This window comes from Suncus etruscus, chromosome 15, assembly GCF_024139225.1.
Source record: "Suncus etruscus isolate mSunEtr1 chromosome 15, mSunEtr1.pri.cur, whole genome shotgun sequence".
NCBI classification, from domain to species: domain Eukaryota; kingdom Metazoa; phylum Chordata; class Mammalia; order Eulipotyphla; family Soricidae; genus Suncus; species Suncus etruscus.
Window position 1 is genome coordinate 35,136,096 of NC_064862.1, and position 15,031 is coordinate 35,151,126.

The following is a 15,031-nucleotide window of genomic DNA, read 5'->3' on the forward strand; positions in this document are numbered from 1 at the left end:
ACTCTAGATAATAGTAGGAGTCTTGAAGTACACTCATGGAAAGTTTCTACAGGTCAATCCACTTTATAACTTCCATTGCAAATTTATAATATTCAATGCAAAACGAAAGCTATGAACGAAAAACAAATACCTTTACTCCTTAGACAATCTTCAGGGAGGTCCATGCATAAATGTTCTTTGTTTGACAGCATCAGGATGCCTTCCTGCAATTAAAAATAAAATAAAATAAAACAGAGTATCTAGCAGTCAGTCAGGACGGAGAAATACCTGATTCATAAAAGCCCCATTTTCCCTCGAGATAAATTATGATCCCCAGAAATCTGCTAGCAGATTCCCACAAAAACTGGGAATAGAGAAAACATTATTTAAGTAAAAACCACCTTGGGGTCAAAGACATACCAGACAGGGTGCTTGCCTTATAAGCTGTCAGTCGCGATTTGATCCCTGAACTCAGAGGCAGGAGTGAGCACTGTCAGGTCTGGTCTAAAAATTAACTAACTAAATGCTAAGCAATAGATTTTTTTTTTTTTTTGGTTTTGGGTTTTTGGGACACATCCAGCAGAGCTCAGGGGTTACTCCTGGCTCTACACTCAAAAATCACTCCTGGCAGGCTCGGGAACCATATGGAATGCTGGGATTCAAACCACCACCGTCCTTCTGCATGCAAGGCAAATGTCCTACCCCCGTGCTATCTCTCCGGCCCCAAAAGATTCTTTTTTATCTTCTCTTTCATCATCAAAGAAAGGGATAAGAGAGAACCCAAGAAAGACCACCAGTTCAGAGTCCAGAAAGACACTATATGGGTAAGGCATTTGTCTTGCATAAAGCCAACTCCAATTTGATTCCTGAATTTCTCAGATCTGATTTCTGAGCAAAGCCTGGGTAGCTCCTGAGGACTATGGGTATAGTATGGCCACACAGACAGCAGCAACAGCAGAGGGAAAAAAAAAAACAAACCCAAAGATAATCAGTTTCTTCCATAAAAATGAGACAGGACAGTGACAGAAAGTTCATACTGAGGCAGCATGAACCCATCCCATCCTCAACCCAGAGAAAGGTTCTTTCAAGTTTATAATCAGAGACTGCTAACCAAAGATGGCTGCTTCCACAAAGCTTTCCTTCTTTTGGGGTCATCTTTGTGCTCTTGCTCAAAGATGAAAAATTTGTCACATTAATAAAATTGGAAAATACAAGATTCCGACATAGTACTTAACTAAAACTATAGATGTATAGTCATCGCCACGACTTGATGGTTATTAACTTTTACAATCCATAAGAAAACAAGAGGTCTGAGATCTTTTCAATGGGCTGATACATAGATTCTATAAGTTAAGGCCTGGGACTCAACCCTATACCACATGGTCTTCCAGAACTGTCACTTGTGGCCCGAAACCAAACCAAAACCAAAAACAACCTTTCACAACTTCTCAGTTTAAATGATCTTTGGCAAGAATCATCAATGGATATTAAAAAGTAGGGGCAGGAGAAATAGTACAGCAGGTAAAGTGCTTGCTTGACTTGAAACTGGACTTGAAAGTGAAACCTCTGCCAGGATCCCTAAGCATAGTAAGCCCTGAGCATAGCTGGGTATAGGACCCTTCCACTTTTTCTTTCATTTTTTCTTTTTCCTTTTGGTTTTTGGGCCACAACTGGCGGTTCTCAGGGGTTTCTCCTCGCTATCTGCTCAGAAATAGCTCCTGGCAGGCACGGGGGACCATATGGGACGCCGGGATTCGAACCAACCACCTTAGGTCCTGGATCGGCTGCTTGCAAGGCAAACACCGCTGTGCTATCTCTCCAGCCCCTTCTTTTTCTTTCATATGTATACTGTATTAAAAGCAGAGTACTGATGCAAAACATAATGGACCGAGGAGGAGTTAAGAGCTCTACCCCAACCTCAGATAGATCTCACACATAATAAATACCCAACAAGATACACTGTCAGAGCAGAATAGGCAGAATGTCCTATTATTCATTAGACTTTGGGCAACTCGGCTCTGCACTTAGGAAATCACTCCTGGAGGAGTTAGGCACAACAATATGGGATGTCACATTAGATAACAAGTTGGGGGCCCGGAGAGATAGCACAGCGGTGTTTGCCTTGCAAGCAGCCAATCCAGGACCAAAGGTGGTTGGTTTGAATCCCGGTGTCCCATATGGTCCGTTCCCCCCCCCCCCCCCCCCCGTGCCTGTCAGGAGCTATTTCTGAGCAAACAGCCAGGAGTAACCCCTGAGCACCACCGGGTATGGCCCAAAAACCAAAAAAAGAAAAAAAAAAAAAAAAAGTTGGTCACAGACAAGACAAGTGTCCTAACCACTATACCCTCCAGCCTTCCTTATTCTCAGTGAAACTGAAGGGAAGCTCTAGCTTCCAGAGGGGGTGCTGATATTCTAGTTCTGCCCATCTGCTGCTTCATGGAGAGGCACTTAGTTGGAGGTACCAAAATTCAGTGACAGAACGCTAAGGCAACAACTGCACTAGCCATTCACATTTACGTTGGAAAGGGTGAAACATAAGCTAGAAACTAAAAAAAAAAAAACAAAAAAAACATCCCTTAAAGAAGAAAAACCTTGGGCCCGGAGAGATAGCACAGCGGTGTTTGCCTTGCAAGCAGCCGATCCAGGACCAAAGGTGGTCGGTTCCAATCCCAGTGTCCCATATGGCCCCTGTGCCTGCCAGGAGCTATTTCTGAGCAGACAGCCAGGAGTAACCCCTGAGCACTGCCGGGTGTGGCCCAAAAACCAAAAAAAAAAAAAAAAAAAAAGAAGAAGAAGAAAAAAAGATAAACCTTCCACTGCAATAGCGCAGTGGTAGGGTGCTTGCCTTGCACAGGAGGGATCTGTGTTCAATCCCCTGCATCCCATATGGTCGCCTGAGCCAGGAGCAATTTCTGAGAGTTTAGCCAGGAGTAACACCCAAATGTCACCGGGTGTGGCCCAAAAACGAAGCAAATAAAAAAAAAAAGAAGAAAGAAATGGGTGTAGGAGCCACTGAAAAAGGAGAGGAGGCAAGGCTTTTAGGTCCATGGGTATTTGGGAATTGACTGAGCTGAAGAGAAAATGTGTGTGAGACTGGTTTAGGTGAGAAACCTGAACTGTGCCTCCCAAACACCCATCAATCACCACAGTGACAATCTCCAGACACAGTGGGAGCTCTCCTAGTATAGGACGCTGAGCGCAGAATAGGGAAAAAGCACAATCAAGTTTTAATAAATTTCCTAAATTTTGGCAGACTTTAGGAAAGCCCTAAAAATTCTTACTATTCATGTCTAGTCTTATTTCCCATTGAAAATTGCATGTTCTGGAAAAGGTACAATCTCTGATTTCTTCTATAAGGTTAGGCTGGAACAAGGAAAAAGATAGGAAAATAAATACATCAGACTCTACAGCTTTTATAAGCTCCTCAGGGCATGATGGAACTCTGAGCCTTGAGCCCTGCTTATAATCATAATCTCACTTGATCTTCCAGAGTTAGAAGCAGAGAAAAATGAAGAAGGAAAGGCTCATTGATGGCCCATCAATGGATGGGACTTCCTGAACACTAGAGCATATAATGACAAGGTCAAGATATAGAGTAAACAAAGTACCTCCACTTCCTGACATTTGTAGAAATAGCAGTGATTATGTTCATGCTCAAGAATACTCATAAAATGAAATGAGCTCTCATATCTCTAGATAGAGCTTTTTGTGTCTAGAAAGAACAGCTGTACATCATTCTTAGGGAGCTGAAAAGGAAATTTTCCTCCACTTAGCTCTCTCAGTTCACAGAAACAACTGGTGACTTTAAATAAAGCACTGAGCAGTGAGCTGGTTGAGTCAACCATCTACAATGAATTATCTAAGAGAACTGATTAAAAAAACAGTTCCATCTGAAATCTCAACACTGTTTACCATGGTTCTCTCTCGCTCTCTCTTTTCACTCTCCTTCCTTCCCTTTGGGTGGGGGCATTTGTATGCTCAGAGGTTAATATTGGCTCTGCTCTCAGAAACTACTCCTTGGGTAGTAGTAGTGGGCTTGAGGGACATAGGGGGTACTGGGAACTGAACCTGGGCTAACTGCGTGCTAAGCAAATGGCCTACTGGCTGGACTGTCCCTGTGGCCCAGTCATGTCAGGGATCATCATATCTAGGGCAGCCATACCACCACTGAAACATACTATCAGATCACATACTTGAGAGAAGAGGGAAAAAATGTTCTGAGAGACACAATTGACATTAAATAAAATCTTTTTATATATGCTTTGCTTGGAGGAGGTTCAATCCTTGGCACTGCAAGATCCCCTGAGCTGGGAATATCCCTAAGCATTGCTTGGCATAGTCTAAAACAAACAAGCAAAACATTGTTGTGGGGCAGCACATGGGAGAGTTCCCACAGGTAGAACCAAGGACTTAACCCCAAGATCTCACACATACAAGGCAAATGCTTAACCTGGAAAATAACTAACGACCATCAAGAATGGAAATAAATTTGTTCCAATAAGATTTTCTTTTAAGTGAGTTCCTTCATACTGTGACACATTTCCCTAAGATCACAAAATCTGGGGTGAAAGATAGAGCATAGTAAACAGTTTGCTTGATTTGCACATGGCTGACTTGGATTTGATCCCTGGCACCACCTATGGTCTGCTGAGTCCTGCCAGGATCCCTGATCTCAGAGCCAGGTATAAGCCACAAGCATTGCATCGCTAGAGTATGGCCCAAAAACCCAAAATAAATAAACTAAAATTTAAGAATTAAAAAATACAAACATACATCTGGGCCAAGCTGAAAGTATGCTTAGTATGCAGAAACCCCAGATTCAAATCACAGCACCAATAAAAAGTGACACTAAATCCAAAAACAAAAACAAACAGAAATGTCCCACCAAAACAAACAAGTTTCTCCAATAGCTTCAAGTAGTCAGCCAACGCAACAGCTACTATACTTACTCCCTTATTGACGTCTCATCTAGATATTTTCAAAGGAACCTCTGTCCAAAACTGCACAATGAGCCATCATACACTATAACTAACAGCAGTACAGAACTCTTCCTGTTTCTGATGAGTATAAATCAAGTATTGTACCCTGGCACCAACTCTTTTACAACGCATTTGACCAGGCAGATGGACCACTGTGAGATGGACCACTGTTTGGGGAAGAAAAATACAGAAAAACTTTAACTACCCTACAATTTACATGTAAGTACCACGAGAAATAAACAAACAAACAAAAAATCCATAGTGTAAAATTTCAATTTAGAAAACATTTTGTGGGATGAAACACAGCTATTTTTCCTATCATATTTGATAAAATAAAATTTTCCCTCATCTTGATTTAGAAGCATGCACCGATTTTCAACCTTTCTCCCACAAGTCTGGAGTTCCACGATGAATACATTCTTTCACCATTCAGTCTGTCTCCTGCAGCTGTCCCTTTCCACCATTCCTGTTCTTAAATTATTGCGTTCCTTTCTTGCCTTCTGTTCCCCTTAATGATAGAATGAACACATGTCATAATCAAAACATAAAATGATCACTTCCAAGCTTTTATGCCATCTCACACAATCATAAAGCAAGAAACTGATGTTTTACTCACTGAACCTTTTTATTGAGGGAGAGGAGACTGGGATCACACTTAGCAGTGCTTAGATGATTACTCTTGGCTCTATACTCAGGCTGCATTCAGGAATCACTCATGGCAGTGCTCAGGTGCCAGGAATACAATCTGGGTTGGTCAGGTGCAGGGCAAGTGCACTACTCACTGTACTATTGCCCCAAACCGTGAACATTTTTGTTGATGTTAACATTGCATGATTAGAATATTAGGCTTAGGGGCTGGAGAGATAGCATGGAGGTAAGGCGTTTGCCTTCCATGTCAGTGGTTCAAATCCCAGCATCCCATATGGTCCCCCAAGCCTGCCAGGAGCGATTTCTGAGTGCAGAGCCAGGAGTAATTCCTGACCACCACTGGGTGTGCCCCCCAAAAAAAAGTGTCAGTTTGGGAAGACAAAAGATTCAACAGATTGGTGGCGGTGGAAGTTATGCAACATAAATGAACTCAATACCACTGAGTAGCTCATTTGATCAAAATGGTATATCTGGGGCCAAATAGCTTAAAAGGCTGAGCATAAGCAAACATGGGGAGGCCCAGGTAAGGTCCCCTCATCACTACTAGAAACCCAGCTACTTCTTGGATCAAATAAAATAAAAACTTTATCTTATGTGTATCTTGCCACAATAAAAAAGAAAATCAACAAAAGACCAACATTTAAAAACAAATTATGGGGGCCAGAGCAATAGCAAGGCAGTAGGGTGTTTGCCTTGCACACAGCCAAGCTGGAAACCACCCCGATTAAATCCTGGCATCCCATATGGTTCCTGGAGCCTGCCAAGGGCGACTCCTGTACACAGAGCTAGGAGTACCCCTGAACGCCACCGGGTGTGACCCAAACACCCCCCCCCCCAAAAAAAATTGGGAAAAAATTGTGGGGATGAGAGCACAGCAGGTAAGATGCTTGCCTTGTACTCAGCCAACACAGGTTTTTGTTGTTGTTGTTGTTTTTTGGTTTTTTGGGCCACACCCGGCAGTGCTCAGGGGTTACTCCTGGCTATCTGTTCAGAAATAGCTCCTGGCAGGCACGGGGGACCATATGGGACACCAGGATTCGAACCAACCACCTTAGGTCCTGGATAGACTGCTCGCAAGGCAAACACCGCTGCCAACACAGGTTTGATCCCTGGCAAACCATATAGTCCCCTGAGCCTGTAGGAGTGATTCCTAAGCAACCAGGAATAACCCTAGAGCACAGCTGGGTGTGCCTCCCCCGCAAAAAAAACAAACAGGGCAGAAGCGAATATGGGAGACAGGTGGTATGGTGGACAGGGCATTTGCCTTGCATGTGGAAGACCTGGGTTTGATCTCGAGTCTGCCAAGAGTAATTGTAATAGTATCAAGAGGATATATAGCCAGGGCTGGAGAGATAGCATGGAGGTAAGGCATTTGCCTTGCATGCAGAAAGACAGTGGTTCGAATCCTGGCATCCCATATGGTCCCCCAAGCCTGCAAGGAGTGATTTCTGAGCATAGAGCCAGGAGTAAACCCTGAGCGCTGCCGGGTAGGACCCAAAAAACAAAAAAAATAAATAAAAATAAAAAATAAGACGATATATAGCCAAGAATTTGTGTTCATGGTAAGCATAGTGTTTTTTTTTGTAAGCATAGTTAACCATCAGTTACCCTTACCTAACTATTATTCTAATTTATATTTTAGATAGGGGATCCCACCTTTTTCATAGAACCTTGGGACACAAATTACTTTGTATTACCTCATATTTCTGCATTTTTCTATAAAATTAAGATGAATTAAAAAAAAAAAAAGAAGAAAAGGGGCCAGAGAGATAGCATGGAGGTAAGGCGTGTGCCTTTCATGCAGAAGGTCACTGGTTCAAGTCCCAGCATCTCATATGGTCCCCAGAGCCTGCCAGGAGTGATTTCTGAGCATGGAGTCAGGAGTAACCCCTGAGCGCTGCCGGGTGTGACCCAAAAAACAAAACAAAACAAAACAAAACAAAAAAATAGAAGAAGAAAAAGGATGGGAGCTAGAGGTCAAGTGGTCAAGTGGTACATTGGTGGAGATAAGGGCTATCCAAGCCAGAGTCAACGACAATAGAATCAAGAAACCCAAATTTGGGGCCGGAGTGGTTGTGCAGCAGTAGGGTGTTTGCCTTGCACGCTGTTGACCTAGAACAGACAGAGGTTTGATCCCTGGCGTCCCATATGGTTCTCCAAGCCAGGAGCAATTTCTGAGCACATAGCCAGGAATAACCCCTGAGCATCACCGGATGTGCCCCCCCTCAAAAAAGAAGAAGAATAAGAAGAAACCCAAACTTTTAACAATCTAAACTTAAAATGGCAGGCAGGGGGTGGGAGGTAGGGGTGGTAGAGGTTGAACTGGTGGTAGGGTTAGCACTGATTCATTGTATGTCTAAAATCCAACTATGAAGGATTTTGTAAATCACAATCATTTCAGTAAAATAAAACAGGGGCTGGAGCAATAGCACAGTGGTAGGATGCTTGCCTTGCACACAGTAGGGACAGACAGGGTTCATTCCCCAGCTTCCCACATGGTCCCCAAGACTGCCAGGAGCGATTTCTGAGTGCAGAGCCAGGAGTAACCCGAGTACCACCAGGTGTGTCCCCAAAATAAACAACAACAACAAAAAAACCCACAGTAAATAAATAAATAAATTTAAAAAAGACATGAGGGGCCAGAGATAGCACAGCAGTAGGGTGTTTGCCTTGCAAGTAGCCAACCCAGGACTGACAGTGGCTCAAATCCCAGCATCCAATATGGTCCCCCTTGATGCTGTCAATCTAGGAGGAACCCGATTCGATTCCCAGCATTCCATATGGGCCCCCAGCCTGCCAGGCCTATTACTGAGTGCAGAGCCAGGAATGACCCCTGAATGCCACTGGGTGTGGCCCAAAAACTGATCAATTAATCAATCAATAAATAAAGTTTTAAAAAATAAAATAATTTTTGGGCCCGGAGAGATAACACAGCAAAAGTGTTTGCCTTGCAAGCAGCCGATCCAGGACCAAAGGTGGTTGGTTCGAATCCCGGTGTCCCATATGGTCCCCATGCCTGCCAGGAGCTATTTCTGAGCAGACAGCCAGGAGTAACCCCTGAGCACCATTGGGTGTGGCCCAAAAACCAAAATAAATAAATAAATAAATAAATAAATAAATAAATAAATAACAATAATAATTTTTAAAATAAAAAAAGGCCTTTTGATTTCTATTTCAATTTTCATGAAGCAGGTTAACCTAAATCCTTTGAGTAATATCTCTGATCCACTAAAAATTAAATAAAGATTCTTTACCCATAAAGGTAAGGACAAGCTTGGGAAATGTGAACTTATCCGGAAGAACAGTGGTCTTGAACCACTGCAACCACCAGCTGGCAACACTGGATTCCGGATTGGTGCTGGTGTGCAGGTGGTGGAAAAAATGAAACCCATTGGTCTTCCACCTTGGTAAAAACTGCTGAGATTGTTGGAAATATCTTACGCCCCCATATATCTGATAGCACCACGTGGCTTTATTTCTTGTTTGCTTAGGCACACTAAAATGGGAAAATACTATACATACCAATAAGTTCTTTCTAATAGAGATGGGAACACACAAATCTTGTAGTGCAATGAGACCTTACACCCTGAACATTGACATAAAGACCTGGTACAGGCCTCAGAAGAACGGGCATTCTCCATTCACCCCTGATCTAGAGAAGACATCTACAAAACATCCAAGGTTGTATATAACATCACCTGGAGGCATTCCTCTACCAGGGAAGACCCTACAGCTGCTCTGACATCGATCTACTCAAAAAAGACTTCCCTTAACACTAAGAAGACTTAACAAAAACAATGACCTGCTTACTGGACGGGGCTTGCTGTATTGCCCCTTAATTGTGAGGTTTGTCTATAACATCACCTGGAAGCAATCCTCTACCACGGAAGACCCTACCACTGCTCAGACATCGTCCTGCTGAAAAGAAACTTCCCTTAACACTGAGAAGACTTAACAACGACCTGCTTGCAGGACAGGGCTTCCTGCATTGCCCTTTCATGGTGAGGTGAAACGAGAAGACACTCCACATCATGACTTCAATTTAGGATATGCAGATTCCAGAATCTTTAATACAGAAACATGATACCAACAACAGAGACTGTGTGAAAAGTGTGTTGGCACTATGGACAATATCTTGGATCAGACAATAACTTGCCTGAAGCCTAGAGTTGGTCTTATGCCAGGAAACTTCAGGGGTAGGATCTCTTTGTATTTAGGCCAAGGTTATTCCTTTCCATGCCTCTCATATTTTGGTGGGCCTATGCAAACAACAATTGCCACTCTAACACCGTTTTTACTGTGCTTTGACTCTAATCCTTAAAATGCACCCACTTAAAATTTGAAGTTAAGGGCCCGGAGAGATAGCACAGCGGTGTTTGCCTTGCAAGCAGCCGATCCAGGACCAAAGGTGGTTGGTTCGAATCCCGGTGTCCCATATGGTCCCCCGTGCCTGCCAGGAGCTATTTCTGAGCAGACAGCCAGGAGTAACCCCTGAGCACCGCCAGGTGTGACCCAAAAACAAAAACAAACAAAAAAAAAAAATTTTGAAGTTAAATGCACCCACTTAAAATTTGAGGTTAACCTGGGCCCGGAGAGATAGCACAGCGGTGTTTGCCTTGCAAGCAGCCGATCCAGGACCAAAGGTGGCTGGTTCGAATCCTCCTGTCCCATATGGTCCCCCGTGCCTGCCAGGAGCTATTTCTGAGCAGACAGCCAGGAGTAACCCCTGAGCAACGCCAGGTGTGGCCCAAAAACAAACAAACAAACAAAAAAATTGAGGTTAACCTAAGCTAATATGCATGTACATGGAAATGTAAAATATACTATGCCTCTAATGTTTAAGGAGTTACGTAAGTTTTATGGCTTTATATTGCCTTGTGTGCTGTTAAGAAATATTATAATGTGCTACATTTTGGGGACTTGAGGGACAAAGTAATTGTACATAGATTCTGTTTTATTTATCTTAACGCTCTTTGGCTGAAAGTTCAAAGTTAAGATATCAGCAAGGGGACTTCTTCTGAGAATTATGTTATGGCTGATTGTCCTTCCACTGTAACTTTACCTTGTCCTCTTTCTTTGCATCTTTTGTTCTCATAATTCAAAATAAAAAAATTAATAAAAAAAAAAACTGCTGAGATGTGGACTGGTCTGTAGGACAAATGTGGGACGACAGGATAAAAGGATGTGGCTCTCAGGCAAGAGCAGTGCAGGGCAACTCAGGATAGGTAGCTTAGCTTGCATATGGCTGAATTAGGTTCGATCCCAGCATCCCCTATAGTCCACAAGTACTTCAAGGAATAATTTCTGTCTGATGTTTCAAGAGATCATGAGAAACAGTTAATCTCTGAAACTCAACATTGGAAATAGTTGAGACTCTCAACTATTTCCAGAATAAATAAGCAATCTGTCAATATCTGAATTCTCTTATGTGAAGCTGGCATTCACACCCAAGTCATCTGAATCAGTCTCACTGTCTTACCTGACCTGGGCTGATCTTCTCTTCAGCAGCTGTGGAATGTTGGCAGGGGTCTTCCTTTGCTCTCTCACAGGACTCTCTTAAAACTTCCTCCTGGTCCCCTTCATCTCTGAAGACCTTTAGCGCCAGGGTCATGTTTTGCTCTTCCCTATCCAAGATCCCAGAAGCCAAAGAACCTTGTGCTGTGGAGTCCACCTGCCCACAATGCCCAGGCTCAGTCCCATGATCCAAGGTCACAAAGGTTTCTTCACAGCTTTCTGCAGAAGTCCTCTGCAGCTCCGAGGGCACTGCCCTACTCTGACTTACAAGAGAGCTTGAGTCTCCAGGTTTTACATCTGGAATCACACTTGGCTCATGGTCAGCATGAAGCTCCTTGGAGACACTTACTGGGTGTTCAGAGTATAATTCCTGTACCACGGTAGACATGGAGGAATCAAGTGGAACTGGCTGAGTCTCCACTCCAGATGACAGCATTAGAGCAGATGCAGATTATGGAGTCAAGTCTTTTACATCAAACGGTTCACCCTGACACAAATCAAAGGAAGGGATAAAAGTTTAACAGCTTACAGGGTTGAAAGAAAGCTGCCTCAGCTCAGGGTGGCTAACAAGAAGCTTAAATTTGGCATTTAATATGTAAAATACCAGCATTACCTAGTATTAAACAGTTCTTAGGATTCCAGGGAGCTAGCTCAAAAGACTAGAGTGTAAGTCTTGCATGTAGAGACCCCAATATGGCATGGTTCTTTGACAGGTGTAGCCCTGTGGTCCCCCAAGCACTGTAGGCCTAAGCAACACTGCTTTGCAAGGCACAACACCCCAGAGAGAGGCTCATATCGTTGGCCCGAGTATATCCAGGAGTGGGCCCCAGGTTTCCTGAGCACAGTCTGGGAGAAGTTTCCCCAAAATTTTTCTCCTTAATTAACAGAATTGGAAGAAAAATACCTTAATAGACATGTCTTGGGGAGGAGGGAAAATTTAAATGCTTTGCATCAGAAGACATTGGTTTGCTTTTCTGCCCCAAAATACCCATCCCCAAGCACTGCTGAGTATGACCCAAACACTCAATGATTCTCAATTTAAATCAGGAGGGCTAAAATGTGGATAAGAACAAGATCTAAGAATTCAAAGACAGACCTGATGCAAAGTTAAAGGCACTAACAGTTTTTATTTACTGGTGTTTAGGCCTAAACACAAATTTTCTTTTCTTTATGTGTTTTGTTTGCTGTATATATCCTCAGTGTCTAGAATAGGGTTTAACACACACTAGGTGTTAAATAGCTGATGAATGAATATATACTGAGGTACTCTGAAAGTCATCAACCTGACTTTCCTCAGAAAGAATTCTCCAGGGCTGGAGAGATAGCACAGCAGTGTTTGCCTTGCAAGCAGCTGACCCAGGACCTAAAGTGGTTGGTTCAAACCCCGGTGTCCCATATGCCCCCCCCCCCCACTGTCTGCCAGGAGCTATTTCTTAACAGATAGCCAGGAGTAACCCCTGAGCACCACTGGGTGTGGCCCAAAAACAAAGAAGAAGGAAGGAAGGAAGGAAGGAAGGAAGGAAGGAAGGAAGGAAGGAAGGAAGGAAGGAAGGAAGGAAGGAAGGAAGGAAGGAAGGAAGGAAGGAAGGAAGGAAGGAGGGAAGGAGGGAGGGAAGGAGGGAGGGAGGAAGGAAGGAAGGAAGGAAGGAAGGAAGGAAGGAAGGAAGGAAGGAAGGAAGGAAGGAAGGAAGGAAGGAAGGAAGGAAGGAAGGAAGGAAGGAAGGAAAATTCCCTAGGGGCCAGAGCAATAGCACAGCGATAGGACATTTGCCTTGCAGACATCCCACCCAGGAGAGACTCCAGTCAATTCCTGGCATTCTCCAAAACAGAAGATATGGAGTAAATTCCATTTCTTCATTGCTTACTTAACAAACATTTGTGTGCCATCTGTCCAGGAGATATAGTATTGGAGTTAAGGGCATGCCTTGCATAACACTGGTTTGATTCTAACACTGCCTGAGTGACCTCTCTGAGTAGTCAGGTGTAGCCCACAGCACCACTGGGTGTGGCCCCAATATCCAAAACAAAAATCTGTCAATGCTGTTGCAATAAGATATTACTGTGCTATATCTTAAGATGCAATCAGGCAGTCAGAGTGATGTGGTCAGAGACATAAACCAGGATCCTTCTTGACTTTTTCAATATTTTAAGATTTTTCCAAGTGCCTTTACAGACACCATTCATTTATTTCTCAAAATCCTGTGAGCTGCTACAGACCTATTATAGATTTTTTTTGTTTTTGTTTTTAGTTTTTCAGTCACACCCGTCAGCGCTCAGAGGACCATATAGGATGCTGGGATTCGAACCACTGTCTTCCTACCTGCAAGGCAAATGCTTTATCTCCATGCTATCTCTCCAGCCCCCTATTATAGATCTTTTTTTTTTTTTTTTTTTTTTTTTTTGGTTTTTGGGTCACACCCGGCGGTGCTCAGGGGTTACTCCTGGCTGTCTGCTCAGAAATAGCTCCTGGCAGGCACGGGGGACCATATGGGACACCGGGATTCGAACCAACCACCTTTGGTCCTGGATCGGCTGCTTGCAAGGCAAACACCGCTGTGCTATCTCTCCGGGCCCCCTATTATAGATCTTAACACCACATATGAAGAGGTTAAAAGTGACCCGTCTCAGGGCCAGAGCGATAGCACAGCGGTAGGGTGTTTACCTTGCATGCCGCTGACCCAGGATGGACCTGGGTTGGATTCCCAGCATCCCATATGGTTCCCCCCCCAAACCAGGAATGATTACTGAGCGCATAGCCAGGAGTAAACGTGATGTGGCCCAAAAACAAACAAACAAAATAAATAAATAAAAGTGACCTGCCTCAAAGCCAGAGCAATAGCAAAGTGGTAAGACATTTGCTTTAAATGCAGCTAACATGGGTTCGATCCCTGGATATCCCATATAGGCCCCTTTGCTGGTCGGATATAATTTCTTTTTTTTTTGTTTTGGTTTTGAGCCACACCCAGTGGTGCTCAGGGGTTACTTCTGGCTATCTACTCAGAAATAGCTCCTGGCAGGCACAGGGGACCATATGGGACACCGGGATTCGAACCAACCACCTTAGGTCCTGGGTCGGCTGCTTGCAAGGCAAAGGCCGCTGTCCTATCTCTTCGACCCCCAGATGTAATTTCTGAGTGCAAAGCCAAGAGTAACCCAAGCAGAAAACTTGCCTAACATACGGTATGGCTAATTAGGAAGGGATACAACAGTAGTGGTTTTCGACTATAATGGGAATGTTTTTAATTTTTTTTTGAGGGAGAATTTCGGGGGGTTTGCATTGGGTAGTAGATAGACAAGTTATTGTTTTAAACATATGCTCTTACAATGTTCTAAAAAAAAAAGTAGTCAAAACACACTCTAGGGGGCCGGAGAGATAGCATGGAGGTAGGGCATTTGCCTTGCATGCAGAAGGACGTGGTTCCAATCCTGGCATCCTATATGGTCCCCCAAGCCTGCCAGGAGCAATTTCTTTCTTTTTTTTTGTTTTTTTGGGCCACACCCAGCGGTGCTCAGGGTTTACTCCTGGCTGTCTGCTCAGAAATAGCTCCTGGCAGGCACGGGGGACCATATGGGACAAGGGGATTCGAACCAAACCACCTTTGGTCCTGGATCGGCTGCTTGCAAGGCAAATGCCATTGTGCTATCTCTCCGGGCCCAGGAGTGATTTCTGAGCTTAGAACCAGGAGTAACCCCTGAGCACTGCTGGGCATGATCCCAAAACCAAAACAAACAAACAAACAAATAACACACATATATATACATACACCTAGAATATATACATTGGGATCCTAAGGTTTCCTGTGTGGTAACTTTTCATTGTACAGTTCGATGGCAAAATCCATAACCTAACTGAGGAGGAAATTGACTAACCAAAAGATATTGTTTTCTTTCATTCTATTTTTTTGGGGGGG

At 43.6% G+C, this 15,031-nt stretch overlaps 1 protein-coding gene across 1 annotated transcript in view; it reads right to left on the reverse strand.

Annotated features, from left to right (window-relative positions):
* The window catches only part of PRR14L (proline rich 14 like), a 70,579-nt gene extending 58,834 nt beyond the window's left edge, over positions 1-11,745 (reverse strand). The window contains exons 1-2 of the mRNA XM_049788913.1: positions 11,086-11,745; positions 131-203 (exon numbers count right to left, since the gene is read on the reverse strand). Of these exons, the coding sequence (XP_049644870.1) occupies positions 131-203; positions 11,086-11,556 (544 nt within the window). The 5' untranslated portion in view covers positions 11,557-11,745. The remainder of the gene's footprint in view (positions 1-130; positions 204-11,085) is intronic.
* Positions 11,746-15,031: the final 3,286 nt, after the last annotated feature.